This window comes from Nicotiana tabacum, chromosome 15, assembly GCF_000715075.1.
Source record: "Nicotiana tabacum cultivar K326 chromosome 15, ASM71507v2, whole genome shotgun sequence".
Lineage (NCBI taxonomy): Eukaryota > Viridiplantae > Streptophyta > Magnoliopsida > Solanales > Solanaceae > Nicotiana > Nicotiana tabacum.
This window is the reverse complement of record NC_134094.1, coordinates 105,765,480-105,781,357: the sequence shown is the minus strand read 5'-3', so window position 1 is coordinate 105,781,357 and position 15,878 is coordinate 105,765,480. Positions and strand designations below refer to the sequence as shown.

General features: G+C 42.0%; 1 protein-coding gene across 1 annotated transcript; it reads left to right on the top strand.

The window, feature by feature from the left end:
• Positions 1–9,152: 9,152 nt before the first annotated feature.
• LOC142169776 (uncharacterized) lies at positions 9,153–14,551 on the top strand. Its single transcript, XM_075231682.1, has 3 exons — positions 9,153–9,623; positions 9,744–10,370; positions 14,261–14,551. Exons 1-3 carry the CDS (start codon positions 9,153–9,155, stop codon positions 14,549–14,551), a joined length of 1,389 nt encoding a protein of 462 aa, XP_075087783.1.
• The last annotated feature ends 1,327 nt before the right edge of the window (positions 14,552–15,878 follow it).

Sequence of the window (15,878 nt, the reverse complement as noted above, 5' to 3'; positions counted from 1 at the left end):
TGTGTCTATATATATATATATATATATATATATATATATATATATATATATATATATATATTGTGGTGAGTAATGGTTTAGTACTTAGTTTGCATTGAAAGGGCCTCGAGTGGGGTTCCCTCCTTAGCTCTTAATTCATTAACACATTCAATTCTTTAAGGGTTTAGTATTTAATGACAATGACAGGTTTCCAATGTGAATTATTTGCTAAGTAAAGGCATCACATTTAATATATAATTTCCTCTACCTTATTAATTTTGTTCTTGCTTTAGTTATCTATTTGTTTATTTGTCATGAACATCAAAGTATGATTTGTATTTAGAATATGCTAAATATATATTGGATATATGTCTAATGAATTTCTTATTTTTTTGACATGTACATATGTTTGGGCCTCTGAGTTCTTGATAAACTCAGGCCCAATTCCAGCCTTATTCCATCTCGTCCATAAGTCCAAAGTCAGTTGTGTTCGTGTTTCTTTACTACTGGGCCTACCTTCTTAAGGCGCAATCACAGAGTCCTGTCCTCTTTCCCTCAACTCCTTTATCATTATTACTGTCTCGTTAATTTAGTTTATTGCTTCTATTAGTTTAATGTTAGTTGTATTTGTTATATCTTTTTTGTTATTCTATCTCTCATGTATATAACACTCATATATTAAAAAACATGCTTTTCTTTCATGCTTTAGTATCATATGACCTTAGGCAAGCCTTAAACAACTTAGGTATACATTAAGCAGCATTCCTTATCATTAGTCAAAGCCTTTTATAAAATAATTTATCCCAAACTTAGTCTAAATCCTATGGATCTACCTTAGGTAGATTTTAACGGGTGCCTAGCACCGATCTCTTAGAAGAATACGAACCCTTACCTATAATCTCATTGGTTAGCAGACTAATAAAGAACACAACTTAGTAATTAAATAGGTACCCTAGTATACCTTTAAATATTAGGTGGGGACTCTCTTTTATTAACAACAGAGAAATCACAAGTTGAATCCTGTCTTGACTAGTGCAAAATAGGGTGCAACAACATGGCGACTCTGCTGGGGATACACACTTAGGTACTTTCCTTAGCATATTTAGCCTAATTTGGCTTTTGCATTTATTTGTACTCTGCTTTTATTATAATCGAAATTATAATTACATACTTACATGCCTTATTTGTTACTGTTCATCACAATTATCTGCTCTCTATGATCACCCTGCTTATTGCTGCCACACCCTTTTTTGTTACTGCTTTATATACACTGTCATCACATCTCTTCCAATCAAGTTTTGGCCGTACACTATCACGCACAATGGCACGCGATGGTTGTCTTTTACACCCCTCCGAACCTTCTTTTCAAAACTCTCTAGTTTCAGAGAATGGCTTTGTCAGGTCAACTGACATAATTTCTCGCAGTTCTCAGTCCAATTCAAAAGTAGGAAACACTTTACTCTAGTAAAATAGGTCATACTGCATAAACCTTAGGTGGGTTGGTCCCAGGCACCAACACACAATTAGGAAAGCCACCTTGATGTCAACGGGTCATGTACCCAACAATATAATTTCTATGGAAAGACAAACAAACATGATAAGACACTTACGGATGTGAAGCAAACACTTACCAAAATATTTTTCTTTTACCCACCTCAGAAAATGGAAATCAACCAGAACACCCCTTAAATTAGCATAGTAATGGGAGCACCACATAAGCTGAAACAATGGTGAAAGAATATTTGTCGGGAACACGGAGACGAAGTTCGGACGCACCTAGGAGCATTAACGACATTGATGAACATCCGAGCAGACATGGTGCTCACTCCCCTATTGATAGAATTTTGGGACTAAAGTGGTATTCAAATTTGCCAACTGTGAGCTGGTACCAACATTAGAGGAAGTCACAAGTTTTTCGGAGCTGCCATTTAATGGAAGAAAGGCAGTGCCTCCAGTTACTATGCCCGGTTATCAGATCTTGGATGTTCTAGGTCTCACCAAGCAGAAGTCTCAGAAGTATCGGGGATCGGTGGGTGAGCCTCAACCAATTATCGACAGGTTTGGGCATCGTGAAAGCTACGAATGTTATTCTAGGGAGTTTCAATGTGACCAGGCGACATGGGAGAGCCTCGGTACTATCATTTTTGCAATGACATTGCTGGGATAATTGGTCTTCCCACAGCGAAGGTGCCGTATCAACATCAACTTGTTACTAGTGGTCCTAGCAACCTTCCGCGACAATCGTCAAGCTACCTTGGTGTTGATGGTGTTAGCCGAGATGCTAAGGGCTTTATCTGCCTGTGCAAGAGGATACGATTTTTTCAAAGGATGCAACTTGCTGCTGTAGATTTGGGCTACTGAACATTTTTTCCAACGGGAGGCTACTATTGACTACTTCGTGGGTGTCAACAATATGATCCACGGCCACAATGAAATAATGGGGCACTGGATCTCCCTACATGGGCAAGAAGAATGGAGGGAAACACTAACCAATCTGATAGGAGAATGGATCAAATAGAAACTCTCTTGGTTGGGTGGGAGAGCATTGTTAAGGACTCCCCAAAAGTACTTCATTGAGTTGATCGAATTAAAAGGCATTCAACCATACTCACCTCTGTGGGTCCTTAAACAATTTGGTATGATCCAAGATATGCCTTTGTGGACAAGGATGGCGCTATACGAGGATGACTACAATGGCCAGATTCTAATTCTCAGGATAAGGAAACTACAAGAAGAGTGGAACGACCTGGTAACAATGCCTATGGGTCAAAATTCATGGTGCACCCCTGAGTACTACGTCTGGATTAACAAAGAAGAAGAACTGGCCCGCCCCAGCAGAGAGGGTATAGATTGGTTAGAAGATATGGTGGTTGCTTTGTAGATTTAACATGAGATCCTACCACACGATCTTGTGACCACATCAATGCATCAAGTGGTCTCGGGATCCATTGACCATATGTTATCACCACCTGAAGAGGATGATCGGGTAGTAGAATGATCCAGATAGTGCCAAGCACAGAACCAGAAGAAGATCCGAAAGAGGAGTCTGAATTCAATGATGATGAGCAAGAATTTGAGGAAGACCACGAGGAGGATCCAAAAGAGGAGCCAGAACAAGAGACGTGTACATGAAGCGACTCAGGGGATGGTTATTAGAATTGGTTGATTTTCCCTCATTTTCCTAATTTGTACCTTTATCCCACTTCTCTCTTTTACTTTTCAAAAGGGAAAACTGTCTAAGCCCAGGCAACTCTATGGTGTAATCCGTGTTCCCACTTATATCAATCCAAATTATCAATGAAAACAAATTGCTTCGGATCTAAATGTGTCAAGTTTAAATGTCTGTCAAACATCCGTGAATTAGGCCTACCTCTGGCAATGAGAGGTACCCGCGAATTTTAGGAACACGTTAGCAGTAATGCACGAATTATCTGCTCTATGTGATTTCCTGCTCGCATAAATGAAGAAACTGACACTTACTCTTTTTTCTTTTCTTTTCTCTTCTTTTTATTATTCTTTTGATTTATTATTACCCCCCAAAAATAAATAAAAAAAGTTGGTTTGCGTCGACTAAAACTGGTAGAGCTACCATACAATCTAAGGTCTAAGGGAAAGATGTCAACTGTAGAAGACCCAACTGAACATGCTATAGTCGTAGCAGACAGCCCGGGGCGATCGGGGGAAAATGATAGTACTAGGAATGATGAGCACGTGGCCAGGATGGCCTAGGAAATGAAATCCTTAAGATAAGAGGTACATCATATCAGAGAATTGGCGCACCTGGTCGTGACAACGCTTCCTCAACCACCCAGATTCCCTTCTTTGGATTCACTCCCAAATCATTTTCCTTCAACATCGCGCCAAAACAACAACACTCCAACCTCAACCCCCACCACTCAAGTTATACCTCCAGTAACACCCGCTAACCTACCAAATCCCCCTATTCACACTCCCTATGTACCAAAATATCCTTAAATATCGCAGAAACCGCCTATTACCACTAATGCAACTACCCCTCTTCGTGACGGAGTCATTTTCACAAACAACCATCACATAATTGTGGCACATGCGGCTACTCACGAGTGGTACGTTCCCCCTATATATGCCGTTACCAAACCTACCTTTACAGCACCTGTCACGGTCAGGGTGCCATATGAAATCGATCAGTACGCCGAGATGGAGAGAGAGGCCAGGCGTAAGGAAGAATCATCGGTATCTGAGCAATTGCAAATATTGAGAAGGAAAATGAAGAGTCTCCAAGTTGCTCGAGGAAGTAAAAGCCTGGACTATGAGGACCTGTGTATTCACCTGGATGTGGATATGCCAGTAGGGTACAAATGAGAAATTTGTGACAGGTTGGTAGGAGTGGGAAGAAATGAGAAACTAAGGATGAAATTATTTATAAGGAGTCTGATGGGAGAAGCACTCACCTGGTATACCCGACAGGACCCGTGAAATTGGAGAACTTGGCAAGATATGGTGGAGGACTTCACGAACCGTTTTCGATTTAATACAAAGATCACTCCTGACCGATTCGCGCTGGTGAACCTGCAGAAAAAACCATCTGAGTCATTTCAAGAATATGTAAGACGGTGGAGGACAGAGGCTACCTGGGCGCAACCACCGCTGGACGACAGCGAACTAACCAAGTACTTCATCTGAGACCAAGAGGGAATATACTTTGAAAATATGATGGGAATGATGGGTCAAAAGTTCCTCGAGATGGTTAATATGGGAGATTACTTAGAAGAGAGCATAAAATCTGGTAAGGTTCAATCTATGGCAGCACTGCAAGCAGCCAGCAAGGCCATCCAGTCAGGATCGATCGGTAGCGGAAGGAAAAAGAAAGAGGAGGTCTCAGCAGTCGTCCCCTACTATCAAACTAACCCATCTCATGGAAGCACACCACCCACTTACGATCCAATCTATAATACCCAACTATACTACCACCCTCAACCACAATACAACCCTTCTCGAGCCAACAATAACCAAAACCCACAACGGTCATATGCTCTTGTTCAAACCACTACTCACTAAAACCGACATGTGTATGCACTACGTCCTCGTCCCAACTTTGAAGAAAGGGGTCCTAGAACATAAACCATGATTGCTGAGACTCCGGCCCAATTATTTGAAAGGTTGAGAAGAGCAGGATTGATACACCCAATCGAGGAAAGGGTTCTTGAACATCCCTCCAAATATTTTGATGCCATTAAGAGATGCGTGTATCATTCCAATGTACCTGGGCACGATACTGGAGATTGTTTTAAGTTGAAAAATGAAATTGAAACCTTGATCAAGAGCGGAGATATCCAGTTCACTCCAGCACCACCTAATGTAAATCTAAACCCATTGCTAAATCATCGAAACTAGGGAGCTAATATGAACACATTAGATGAAGAATATGACATGAAGGGAACAATGGTCAATATCGTAAATGCAGAAGCCGCAAGAATCCCTCCTCAAAAGGCTCCTATCATTACAGTACAACTAAATCCTACAGTGATAGTTCAAACTTATCTGCAGAAACCAGCCGATGCTACTCAGGGTGAAGAAGATCAGGAATACCAAACCATCGCATGGACCTATCAGCAAAAGGGAAAGGCCAAAATGATAGGCTCTGCCGCAGCCCATAGTATGACTAGGTCTGGGAGATGCTACGCCCTTAAAGAGGTCAATCGAGGAAATTCGGGGAGAGAATAATTTCCAAAGAGGAACATAATGGACCCAGAAGCTGCTGAGTTCTGGAAGAGAATGTCAAGCAAAGAGTATTCCGTGGAAGAATAGTTGAAAAGAAATCTAGCACAAATATCCATCATGGATATATTGATGAGTTAGGATAGCCATAAGGACGCTTTGTTGAAAGTGCTAAGTAGGGTAAGCGTACCAAGTAACATCACTAGCGAGGCATTGGCCGCGACAATCGGAAAAATGGTAGAAGAAAACATGATCCCTTTCATAAGAGAAGAACTTCATGTCGAAGGGGCAAGTCACAACAAGGCTCTTCACATCATTGTCAAATGTGGGGACAAAGTGATATCTCGAGTGATGATTGATGGAGCATTAGGAGTCAACATTTGCCCACTCTCCACCCTGTGAGAGTTGGGAATTCATTCGAGGGAGGTCAAGGAAATCCACGTAAGGGTGAGAGCCTTTGACGATTCGCAAAAGGACGTTATTGGAGAAATTTATTTACCCTTGCAAATCGGGCCGATTGACTTTCCAATATTATTTCAATTGATGGTCATCTCCTCTTCTTACAATTTGCTGCTAGGCAGGCCCTGGATACATATGGCAGGGCCGTACCATTTACGTTGCACCAATGCATAAAATTTGAGCGGGGATGCTAGGAGATCGTGGTCTACGGCGAGTGGGGTCACTTCGCCTATTTGGAGTATGATATCCTATTCATTGATGGGATAGGTAGAGACGCCTTCCACACTATAGAAATCATGCAGACTACTGAGGAAGAGAGCACTAAACATAATTTGGGAAAGCAATCGCCATACAGATCCATGATGGCATGAGAGAGATGATGAAATATGGATATAGGCAATGAACAAGGTTGGGAGCCAAGTTAGATGGGATCATAGAGCCAATCGAACACCTTGGGTAGAAAGGAAGGGTTGGCATAGGATATCAGCCTCCAGAAGGGAAAGCTCGCACCGTTAGCTTCGAGAAAAAGGTTTTTGTGTCAGAGCATGTTGCAAGTTTCTGACAGAGTTCAACACCCAAAAATGATATCATCGATGGGGTGGGGAAGTTGCTCGTGAATATGATTGAAGAGTGCTGTGAAGGAACTGACCTTAAGACACCGACTATCAGGGATCCAGAACCAGGAGAAGAGCTGCAGAATTGGACAACCAGTCCATCTTTGGTTCGTCAGGAGTCTTGGTATTATGGAACTGTAAAAGTTTTCTTTTGAAAGAGCACAGTCAATTGAGGCATGTTCCGCGTCTATACCTTATTGTCATTTGCCTCTTGTGAACGCTTACAGCATTCCCCTTTTGATGAAATAAAAAAGATTCATTTTCCTAAATATCACAACTCTATTTTACTGCTTTATTTATACCTAGCTTTTCTTTTCAGTAATCAAGCCGATAAAAGACCGCGTTCTGCAATTATGACATGCAACGAAATCGCTGAGCGTAATGATCTGGATTACAAGGAATATGACGAGAGTATGATTCCAGACAATCTCCCATAGGAGATCGAACATCTAGAGAGTCAGAAGAAGCCCAACCTTGAAGAAACAAAAATAGTCAATCTTGGAAGCAAAGAAGACGTGAAAGAAACCAGAATCAACATTCACCTGGAAGCTGAGTAGAAGGGAAAAATGATTGAGCTCCTCCGACAATACGTTGACATGTTCGCATGGTCCTATGATGATATTCCATGATTAAGAACCGACATTGTCTCCCATCGACTACCCACTGACCCTACCAGACCTCCGGTCAAGCAGAAGCCCAGGAATTTCAAACCTGATTTAAGTTTGAGGATAAAGGAAGAAGTGACCAAACAAATAGAAGCAAATGTAGTAAGAGTCACCAACTATCCAAGCTGGTTGGAAAACATCTTCCCAGTGCTCAAAAAGGACGGAAAGATTAGAATATGTGTGTATTACTGATATATTAACAAAGCTAGCCCAAATGACGATTTCCCCATTGCCAAATATCCACATTCTCATCGACAACTGTGCGAAGCACGAACTGCATTCGTTTGTGGATTGTTTTACTGGATACCATCAAATCCTAATGCATGAGGAAGACACATGAAAGACAGCTTTCACCACTCCTTGGGGAGTTTACTGTTACTTGGTTATGCCGTTCGGTCTCAAGAACGTAGGCGCCACCTACATGAGGGCCATGACGACCCTCTTTCAAGACATGATTCATAAGGAGATCGACGTATATGTGGATGATGTCATCATAAAATCTCGAAAGAGTTCAGAGCACTTGGACGACTTGAGGAAATATTTCTAACGCCTACGAAGGCACAGTTTGAAGTTGAATCCAGCAAAGTGCGCGTTCAGAGTCCTTGCTGGAAAACTATTGGGTTTTATTGTAAGGAGGAAATGGATAGAACTGGACTCATCAAAAATCAAAGCCATCCAAGAATTACCACCACCAAAGAGCAAGAAAGATGTTATGAGTTTCTTGGGAAGATTGAATTATATCAGTTGTTTCATAGCCCAGTCCACGGTGATCTACAAACCCATTTGTAAGTTGCTGAAGAAGGATGCTGCCACGAAATGGACGGAGGAGTTCCAGAAAGCGTTCGACAGAATTAAAGAGTATCTTTCAAACCCACCAGTGCTGGATCCCCCTGAACCAAGGAAACCATTGTTGCTCTATTTGTCAGTCTTGGACAATGCCTTCGACTGTGTGTTGGGGCAACACGACAAAACTGGGAGAAAAGAGCAGGCCATCTACTACTTAAGTAAGAAGTTTGTACCGTACGAGGCGAAGTACACTTTGATAGAACAAACTTGTTGTTCTCTGATCTGGATTGCTCAGAAGCTAAGGCATTACTTGTCAGCATACACTACACATTTGATATCTCAGTTCAACCCACTCAAGTACATTTTTCATAAGCCAATGCCTACCGGAAAGCTAACTAAATTGCAAATTCTTCTCAACCAATTTGACATTGTGTACATAACTCAGAAGAAAGGACAGGATTTAGTTGACCACCTCACCGAGAATCAAGTGGATGGGGACTATGAACCACTTCCCACGTATTTCCCCGATGAAGAAATACTATTTGCTGGGGAAGATATTGCAGAATTATACCCTAGGTGGAGGATGTTTTTTGATGGAGCAACAAACTTCAAAGGGGTCGGGATTGGGGCAGTCCTGATTTCAGGATCTGGACAACACTATTCAGCATCAACAAAAATAAGATTCCCTTATACCAATAATATGGCTGAATACGAGGCATACATCCTTGGAATCAGAATAGTAGTCGACATGAACAACAAAGAACTTTTGGTCATATGAGATTCCGATTTGCTGATCCACCAAGTACAAGGAGAATGATCAACCAAGAATAAAAAGATATTGCCGTACCTGCACTGTGTGAATGAGTTTTGCAAGAAGTTCACAAAGATAGAGTTCAGGCATGTCCCCAGAATTTAGAACGAGTTCGTCGATGCCCTTGCGACCTTATCATCTATGATTCAGCATCCAAACAAGAATTACATCGACCCAATTGAGATAGAAATCAAGGATCAACATGCACATTGCTTCCATGCGAATAAAGAACCAGATGGTAAACCTTGGTATCATGACATCAAGAAGTTCCTTGCGACCCAGAAGTACCTAGAAAATGCTACTAATGGTCAAAATCGAGTCCTCAGGAGGTTGGCAAACCACTGTTTCGTCAATGAGAAAATCTTGTACAAGAGGAACCCAGATTTAGATTTGTTGAGATGTGTAGACGCCGCCAAAGATTTCAGACTGTTGGAAGAAATACATGCAGGAAAGTGCGGGCCCTACATGAATGGGTTCACGTTAGCCAAGAAGATTTTGAGAGTTAGATACTTTTGGATGACTATGGATAGCGACAACATCCTCTATATACAGAAGTGTCACCAGTGCCAGATCCATAGAAACTTCATCCGGGTTCCACCAAATCAGCTAAATGTAATGGGTTGACCCTGGCCTTTCGCCGCCTAGGGTATGGATGTGATATGACCCATAGAGCCTGCAGCGTCAAACATACATCATTTTATATTTGTAGCCACCGACTATTTGACCAAATAGGTCGAGGCATCTACTTATAAGGCCGTCATAAAGAAGGTAGTGGTGGATTTTGTCCCGAACAACATCGTTTGCAAATTTGGGATGCCAGAGTCCACCATCATCGACAATGCCACTAACCTTAATAGTGACCTCACGAGAGAAATCTGCGAGAAGTTCGGAATCGTCCACCGTAATTCCACAGCCTACATACCACAAATGAATGGGGTAGTCGAGGCAGCTAACAAGAATATCAAGAGACAATGGCACGAGAAGTTACCTTTTGCCTTATTAGGTTACCGGACTACCATGAGAACATCTATTTGGGCAACGCCGTACATGTTGGTATATGGAACTGAAGCAGTGATGCGCACAGAAGTCGAAATACCATCATTAAGAGTCATTGAAGAAGCAAACATGGATGATGCAGAGTGGATACGCATCAGGAAAGAACATCTCATGCTCATTGATGAGAAAAGAATGGATGTAGTATGTCATAGCGAGCTATACCAAAACAGGATAGCTAGTGCATTTAACAAAAGAGTTAAGCCTGGCCAGTTCTCACTGGGGCAGTTGGTACTGAAGAAAATCTTTCCCCACAATGAAGAAGCTAAAGGGAAGTTGGCATTGAACAAGCAAGGTCCTTACATGGTTTGTAGAGCACTGTCTGGTTGAGCTCTAATCTTAGAAGAAATGGATGGAAGAGTCAGCACGAAGCCGATCAACTTGGACGCAATTAAGAAATATTACGCCTGAACACAGATAGAGTTAGGATTTTGATGTAACAGAATTACGTTCAACCTGACTTCCCACGGAGGATATGTAGGCAACCCACGTATGGTTCAATTTATCTCCCCCTTTCTCTTGTAATAGAAAAACCAAATGTCATTTTTTGTATGTTGTTCAGGAACTACGCCGACTTGATTTCCTCAGAAAGGAATATATAGGAAATCCTCATCGAATTCAGTCGTCTTTTGTAATTGAACTACGTCTTGGCCTGATTCCATTTGGATACGTAGGTTGTCTGAGTCAGACTCGGCCATTTCCATTTCTTAATCTCGTCATTTTGTATCTATTGTAATTGAACTACATTCCGACCTGATTCCGTTTTGGATAGATAGGCTGCCCAAGTCAGGCACAGTCGTTTTATCATATTTCATCTTTATCCTACGAACTACGTTCAGACCTGATTTTATTTTGGATACGTAGACAACCTGAAAGGGTTCGGTCATAACCTTAGGAAACCTCTGTAATGCATTAGCCTTAATTAGGATACAGTCGCAATAACAAGTAGACTCGTTGTCAGAAGACACCATGAAAGATCAACATCAATGGGACGAAGTTCTCGAAGAGATAAGTTCGCGTGTAAAGAACCTTTCATAACATGTCATAATCCGGAACGACAATATTTGCCTTAAAAGATACAAGTATTTTCGAAATAATTTCTAAAACTGTATATAAAGTAATCTATTCCACCTACCGAACTCCGTGGTGAAATCATGTTGAAGGCTGGGGCAAATCAGTATCACGGCCAACACAAACCAACTTCCCCCCTACTGAGAAGTTTTCTTTGAGTGCAGGGGCAATAAGGAGTAAAGAATCACTAGAACCACACTGGGGCAAATGACGGACCTGCTACTTGCCTAAGATTATCTCTCCTCCTTTTACTTTAAATTTTTGAGAACAACTAAGGCTAACTCTTGAATCCTCTGCAGGTGCTTCAGAATCAGACAACTGACAAAGAAATCTGTAAATTGCAAGCTGTCTACTCAATCAATTGGAGCGCCTAGTACAAATCACATGTCGGCTTCACCAATCGAGGTCCTGTATATAGCAAACCGTCAACTCAATCAATCGAAGCGCATTGTACAGTAAGGCCCCGTAAAATTCCACCTAATACTCGGGGTTTCGTGGCGCCGAGGTAAAGTAATGTAATTGAGGGATGTAGAATCGCCGCAGTACGGACTTCATGGGTTGTACAGTACGTCGGGGATTTGAAGGAATCATTTTGCAGACCATGGCATTTTTGCGGTCCGCTATGCGACCGTAGAACCACTTTGTGGGCTGTAGATCGACCGCATAGTGAAGCAGAACTTGAAATAATTTTGAGGACCATTATGCGGCCCATTATGGGAATGTATAACCATTTTGCAGGCTGCATAATCCATCACAGATACAATATGAGAAAACTTCGGAAGGAGGTTCTGCGGTCCATTATGTGACTGCAGATATGTCGCAGACCTGTCGAGCCCTGCCCAATTTTTGGGACCCTTTCTGCGGTCTCCTATTCGGGCCGCATACTTGTTTTGTGGTCCGTTCTGCTACCGCAGACCCGGCTTCGTAGAGTTTAAGTTTTGAAAAATTTAACTTGATCCCATTTCTACAAAAACAACTTAGGGTTTATTTTGGCTGGTCCTATTTGATATTTTAGAGAGAGGAAAGTGGTCTAGAATGAGGGTGGATTCCTAAGCTATTTGTTCATCAATCCTTGCTCAAGACTTGGAGAATTCACAAGGAAAACTCACAAGGTCTTCATCCAAGAGGTAAGGGTCCATACCCTAGTTTCAATTTCGAGTTTAGGGTAGAAAATAGTTAATGGGGAGTGTGATTCTTGGGTGTGAGAGTGTTATTTATCCATCAATGTACTATCAAGGTTTGTGGGAAGGTTGTTGAGCTTAAACACATAGACTTTGGGTTGTGAGATGAAGGAATCCACCATAGGAGTACCTTGAGATCATAGTGTCCACCTAGTGTTTGTTAAAATGCTCAAATGAGCTGAAACCACAAATACCTTCCTAATTTGTGTTCGATTTTGCTATATTTACAAATAGATCAAAGTTGCTAAGATTTCTGGAATATTGTAGTAACTTAAGGAATATCAAAGCGAGGTATGTTGGCTAAACTCCTCTTGTAAAATCGAATCCATGATGTCCTCGTAAGTTTTAGTTATGACTGGCTCAAGATCGTATGTATCATGTTCCGAGTTGTTTATTATAAACTTGACTATTCCAAACAAACTCTGTGTCAAAAGTTATATATTGAAAATATATACCAAATGCTCTTATCATATTATGTTATCCTTCTTGATTGTATTCAAATGTGACCATGTGTCAAATAATTATGAATTCAATTATGTCTCAAATGCTAGTTATTATGCCAAATTGTGGCAGAAAACCCAAGGTGCCTAAGACTCTTATTTACTCATATGTGTACTAAAGGTCATGATTAGAGATGCTTTATTGTTGTAATCCATGATGATGCTTGAAAGTAATAGGGGTGAGTATGAAATATGAGATATGACCGACGTGTCAAGAATGATATTACAATTGTGCCCACTAGTGCCAATGAGATGAAAAGATGAGCAAAAGACTATGAAATAAACTGAAAGTCCTTTATATAATAAACAATTAGGAGTATCGTTAGTCACTAAGGAGGGGCAGGTTGAAATGACCTAACACTGAAACTACACATGCCGGTGTAGGTGTGTATTGTGATTATTCTCCTTGTTTGGGATGAGATTGATATGATGAGATTATTCCCCTTAAATAGGATGAGATGATTTCTAGCAAAGGGTGATGTTGATCCATACGGAATTGTGGTGAGATGGCCTAGCCGGTAGGGTCGAGATCGGACGCCATGCCGCACAAATAGTGGTGATTGTGCTTTAATTCTTATCTTTCTCTCAACTTGGTGTCTTGGTATTGTTTGAGGCTTCTATTGATTCTATGGTTGTTCTTCCTTATTTTATTAATCATTCCATTGAGAGGGTGCTTATTCATTCATACTAGTACTATTCCATATATACTAACATCCCTTTTACCGGGGGCGCTGCATATTTAATGAATCCAGGTGGTTCCATAGCAGGCGGCTTTGATAAGTGATAGCGATATACCCTCTTCCCAGCTGACTTGGTGAGCCTCACTTCATTTTGGGGTCGTGTATCTTTTGTTCCTCGTGTATTATGTTTTGAGGTATAACCAGGGCCTTGTTGTCGGCACTATCATCGTACTATTTTGTATCTATTAGAGGCTCCGTAGACATAGTGTGGGTTGTATATTGGTGTCGGGAGAGTCAAACTTGTAAGGTTGTATTTGTACCACATGTTACACTTCAAACTATGAAAATGTAGGTATTTTGAGACATATAAATGATGTAACTAATGATACTAAATTTGCGTTGTTCACATGATCCTCATTATCTAATTAATGAAATAAATCTTCTCTTTATTCATGAGTGAGTTCGGGTAGAAGGTATTGTAAATGCTTGCTCGACCGGGTTATCTTGATTGAGCGCCAGTCGCGCTCCCCGAGGTCGGGGCGCGACAAACTCTGTATCAGAGCCTATGGTTTTAAAGTGTCCTAGGATGTCTTAGAGCCATGTCTAGTAGAGTCCTTCTTATCAGTTTGTTGTTACCCACATCAATAATTGGGAGGTTACTTGGGCATTTAGGAATAACACCCTTCCTTGATGATCTAGATCGTGCGATAGAGCTGATTGTAAGACTGTTCCTCCTCTAACTCGTGCATTACTCTAATTTTCAGTATATGGTACCTAGAAAGAAGGCAAGAACTAGCCAAGGAGCCAATGCCACCCCAGGAGTGGCAGTTGATTCTATACCTGATGATATGGGTGAGCACCCGAGAGGTGATGATATTTCCCCAACTACTACACTACCTGATTCTACTACTCCTGCTCAAAATCCACCAATCCCTATTCCTACTCAAGGTTCAACAATTCCTCCAACTAATATTCTAGTTCCACCTCCAGCCCCAGCTCCCGGTCCCGGTGTTTCTGAGGGGAATCTTATGGGAGCCATACATATGTTGGCTTAGATAGTGGCTTCCCAAACCAGAGATCAAATGTTGCACCTACTTCTTCCAGTCAACCAGGGGATTCTGCTAGTTCCAGAGTGAACAAGTTTCTTCAGTTAGATCCTCCAGTATTCACGGGTACTAATCCCGAGGAGGACCCCTAGGACTTCATTGATGAGACACACAAGACTCTTCGAGTTATGCGTTCTACTGAGTTAGCTTCCTACCGCCTGAAAAAGGTGGTATATTCTTGGTTTGAACTGTAGGAGGAGTCCCGTGAGGAGGGGAGCCCTTCAGCGAGGTGGAGTGAGTTCGCCGAAGCCTTCATTGATCATTTCTTGCCTGCCAATACTAAGGCGGCTAGTGCCGTCGAGTTTGAGAGCCTGAGGCAAGGTAGCCTGAGTGTGTGGGAGTACTATATGAGATTCGCGTGCCTGTCCAAGCATGTTATTTACATGTTGCCCACTATAGAGGCTAGAGTGCACCGGTTCCTGTAGGGCCTCAGCCCCTTAGTTATTAATGAGTCCGCTACAACTTCCTTGAATTGTGATATGAACTATGGGAAGATGGTCACATTTTCGCAAGAACCAGAGAACCGCAAATTGAAGAATAGAATGGAGCGAGAGGGTAGCAATCAGGACCGGACCCTGGGCAACTTTGGTGGTTCTTCTGGTATTGGTGGTTGTAGTTCGGTATTTAGGGAAGGGTCATCAGGGCCATCCATGTACTTTGCTCAGTCTTCAGTCAACGCACAACCATCAGGGCCCAGTCAGCAGCAGTGGAGCCGTTTTAGGCCCGTCTAGGGAAACAAATGATCCTACCAGTAGGGTTGGCCTGGTGGGAGATTCCAGCAGCAATGGAAACCCCTATGCCCTAGGTGTGGGAAGATACACTTAGGGGTCTGCTACATGGACCTACCCATATGCTAAGGGTGTGGGTTGAGAGGCCACATCCAGAGGGATTGACGTTCATCCCGCTAGGGTGTGGGCAGGGGTACGACACAACCAGCCAGTCCTGCAGCTACTACATTCATATCACCTCCTCCATCTCGAGGCACTCCAGCACACGCATGGCGTGGTGCGGCTAGGGGTGGTACACAGAGTTCGGGAGGACCCATCTGTTTTTATGCTATGAAGGATCGCTAGATTTCAAAGGCTACTCTAGAATGTTATCACAAGTATATTGACTGTCCAAACTCATAATGTATATGCTCTTATTGATCCCGATCCCACTTTGTCCTATGTCACTCCTTATGTTGCTATGGAATTTAGGATAGAACCAGAACATCTTCATGAGCTGTTCTCTGTATCTACTCTGGTTGGTGAGTCTATTGTGGCCGCACGAGTTT